This window comes from Asparagus officinalis, chromosome 2 (genome assembly GCF_001876935.1).
Source record: "Asparagus officinalis chromosome 2, Aspof.V1, whole genome shotgun sequence".
Taxonomy (NCBI): Eukaryota; Viridiplantae; Streptophyta; class Magnoliopsida; order Asparagales; family Asparagaceae; genus Asparagus; species Asparagus officinalis.
Window position 1 is genome coordinate 39,049,339 of NC_033795.1, and position 3,587 is coordinate 39,052,925.

The following is a 3,587-nucleotide window of genomic DNA, read 5'->3' on the forward strand; positions in this document are numbered from 1 at the left end:
CACGTGAAAACCTTTCAACTGAAGGTAAATACCACGGGACCTAGTCCAGAAAAATCTTTCACTATGAATATAATGGGTATACAGAGTTTTCTCTTTAGACACTTGGTTAGAGGTACAACAACAATAAACATGACAGAAAAGATGACTTCTTTTGCACCGGAGAAGGAACACAAAAGCCTAGCACTCTTTTTTCTCTCTCCTTTCTCTCCCTCTAACATTCAAACACTCTGTGATTTGAGCTTTCTTGCTTTGTTGTTCACCGACTTCCTCTGCTTCCGAAGTGAAGGCTACTTACAGCCTCAGTATTTGAATGTGAAACAGACAACCCACCTTAAATTAAGGTGAGTTAAGACTAGTTTACTAGCTCACCATTATTGACAAAAAATTTCAACAACGTTTTTCACCATGCATATTTACTAGATATAAAAAAAAAATCAACCAATGCCCCCACATTTATTGTCATGTGACCTCCAAATAAGGCGGGGCCCATCCAACAAATCTTTGTGCATATTTACTGGATATAAAAAAATACCTCCGTTAAAGAATATTCTTCAAAATAAGAACCTTTTGGCAGTGTAGGAATTGTACATGGATTTGAAGTCTAGGGATATCAGGTGTCATAACCCCAAGGACTTTTAATATAGAACCAAAGAAGGGATTGTGATTTGTGATCCCAGCCCCACCTACTCCTAGTCCCAACTCAAATCCTATTCTCAGTCCCATTTGGAACCAATAGCTGCCATAGTTCTCCATCAATATCCAACCAGCAGGTAATGGTAATGAGGAAAATGGTCGTAGGCCTTAGCAACTCGACACTGGATGGGAGAATAATTTACTCCTGGTTTTTCTTCAAAACATGTCAACCTTTAACCAGAGCTCAAACTTCTTGAGGATTTTCTGGGTTTTAATGTTGGTTTCTACTTTAGAAAACGAACAGTCCAAATTAGAACTCTAAACCTTCTCAAATATTTTCTTCCTCTGCTTCAGCTTCTAATCAGACCTCAAAAGTTCACTGAGAAATTTTCAGCAGTAAAAAAACGACTTGTGTTGAGCTCTTAATCTGGTTGCAATTTATGAGGAATGATTACAAACACATATATCTCATAATACCAAAATAGTATGAGAATTGCTGTAAATTTTGAGCATCATTCTTGGAAGTTGAGTTACGTCAACTAGACAAAATCTGTTTCAGTCCTTGTCTTGTTAGTTGGATAATACTGACCATTGCTACTAATATCAAACTATTTGGTATGGACTAAAAACGATTATGGTATAAAGCAACCATCATTTATTTTCAAACAGGTAAGAAATTTGGGGGTTTATTCTTCGAAGAATCATGCAGTGGAGCGGTTTTCTGATATGCTGAGCAGATTTTGGACCTACTTTACTAAAGCATCTCTCGAAATTCAAAAAATTGAAAAGAAAAAATTGTAGAGGCATTAGCTTTGAATGTCGACCATATAGCTTGTCTGATGTCTTTTCCCAATAGAAATTCTAATTTGTGGGTAGCTTTTAATGTTGACCATATAGCTTGTCTGATGTCTTTTCCCAATAGAAATTCTAATTTGTGCGTCACCCATGACATCTTCTTTCTTTTCTTCTTCTAGCACTATACAAGCAAGCACCAAAAATAAAAAACAATGCACCATTAATTAGATAGAGATCTTAAAAGTTCCAGCCTTAATTAATAAAGAACACGTGGATAATGCTTTTGAAGTAAATCTAGGAAGCAGACACAAGCTAACAAAACCACCGTCCCCCATTAGTATGTGACCATTATTATTATGAAATAAAAGCAAGACCCTCTAACAAACACCAACTACAACCAGTATGGAGCAGAAGATAGAGCATTCTTTCCTTGACGTCAGAGGCCTCAGCCTCCACATAGCTCATATCGGCAAAGGTTAAGGCTCTCTCTCTAGTCAATCTCCCTCCATTTTTCATTCTATTATATATATATCTTCAACTTCAAGCCTTTGTGTTGACTAGAGTTGTTGAATGTTGGTTATGCAGAAGACAAGGGGACGGTAGTTTTCCTTCATGGCTTCCCTGAGATATGGTACACATGGAGGCACCAAATGTTGGCTGTGGCCGAGGCTGGTTACCGTGCCATCGCTCCTGACTGCCGCGGCTACGGCCTCTCTGAGCAACCAAAGGGAGGGGGGGATGCCAAGTGGGAGGATCTTATTGACGATCTCCTCGCCATCCTCGATGCTCTCCATATTCCCAAGGCTTTCATAGTCGGCAAAGATTTCGGGGCCATACCGACCTACGACTTTGCGCTCCGCAATCCGGATCGCGTCCTGGGCGCTGTGGTCCTTGGAATCCCTTTCTCTCCTAAAGGAATGGAATTCCATCTCATGCCCGAAGGATTCTATGTATGGAGATGGAGGGTGGGAATACCTGATCGGACAAAAAACATTAGCTAGTTAATTACGTCTACGTAGCTATCATGCTCACGCATGGTTTGATCCACTTTATGCAGGAACCAGGCAGAGCGGAGACAGACTTTGGGCGTTTCGATGTTAAAACAGTGATCCGGAACATTTATATCCTCTTCTCTGGCAGCGAGCTTCCGATAGCTGAGGAGGGGCAAGAGATCATGGACCTTGTTGAACCATCAACTCCTTTGCCTACCTGGTTTACAGAGGATGACCTCCAAGCATATGCTGATCTCTATGAGAGATCTGGTTTTACCTATCCACTAAAGATGCCGTATCGGTGAGTTCAATTGGCGTAAATGTACGATAGACTTACTTCTAATTTTCGATAATTTCGAGTAATGGAGGTTATGTTGGCAATCTGATAGGTCAATGAATAGGATGGAAAAGGCGGATCCCAAAATTGAAGCCCCCCTAATGCTGATCATGGGCGAGAAAGACTACGCTATGAAAACTCCAGGCATGGAGGATTATGTTAGGGGTGGGATGATGAAGCAATTTGTTCCCAATTTGGTGTTTGTGTTTATGCCTGAAGGGACTCACTTTGTTCATGAACAATTGCCGGGCGAGGTGAATAAGCTCATTGTTGATTTCATCAATAATCATGTTTCAGAAGTTTGAGATAGTGTTCTCTTGATTTGCAGCATGTTAATTACCAGTAATAAGGTACTTCCTGAATAATTGTTTTGATGATGGAGAGAAATACCTAGTCTTTCGCTTCTATGTAAAAGAAAGACTACATGGAATTACTCTGAGAGTTAAACCTTTTTATAGTTCGGATCTGATTTTAATAGAGATAAATTTTCGAAACAGTCCTATTTGGACTTTTATTTGCAAAAAACGACCCCTTTCTTAGTTAATTTAAAAAACCGATCTGGTTTCAGCTCAGTCGCTGAAACCTGGTCGGTTTCTGAATTTTTTTTTACGAAACTTCACGGGAGTCCAACTCCCGTGAAGTTTGGCATATTTTTAAACTTCACGAGAGTTCAACTCCCGTGAAGTTTAATTTCTTGAACTCCTGTGAAATTTAATTTCTTCAAAAATCTTCACAGGAGTTCAACTCCCATGAAGATTTACTTAAACAACAGACTTCACAGGAGTTGAACTCCCTTGAAGTATGTTGAGGATTAAAAACTCCACGGGAGT

The 3,587-nt window shown here is 39.7% G+C and overlaps 1 protein-coding gene across 2 annotated transcripts; it reads left to right on the plus strand.

The window, feature by feature from the left end:
• On the plus strand, positions 1,684-3,251 carry LOC109830678 (AB hydrolase superfamily protein YfhM-like). Of its 2 annotated transcripts, none has more exons than XM_020398025.1 (4): positions 1,684-1,903; positions 2,014-2,378; positions 2,486-2,721; positions 2,810-3,251. In XM_020398025.1, the coding sequence occupies exons 1-4, from the start codon at positions 1,831-1,833 to the stop codon at positions 3,060-3,062; spliced, it is 927 nt and encodes a 308-aa protein (XP_020253614.1). In that variant the 5' UTR covers positions 1,684-1,830; the 3' UTR covers positions 3,063-3,251. The 2 variants fall into 2 exon arrangements, with proteins under 2 accessions (XP_020253614.1, XP_020253613.1); XM_020398024.1 differs by having other exon boundaries at positions 1,691-1,903; positions 2,014-2,393.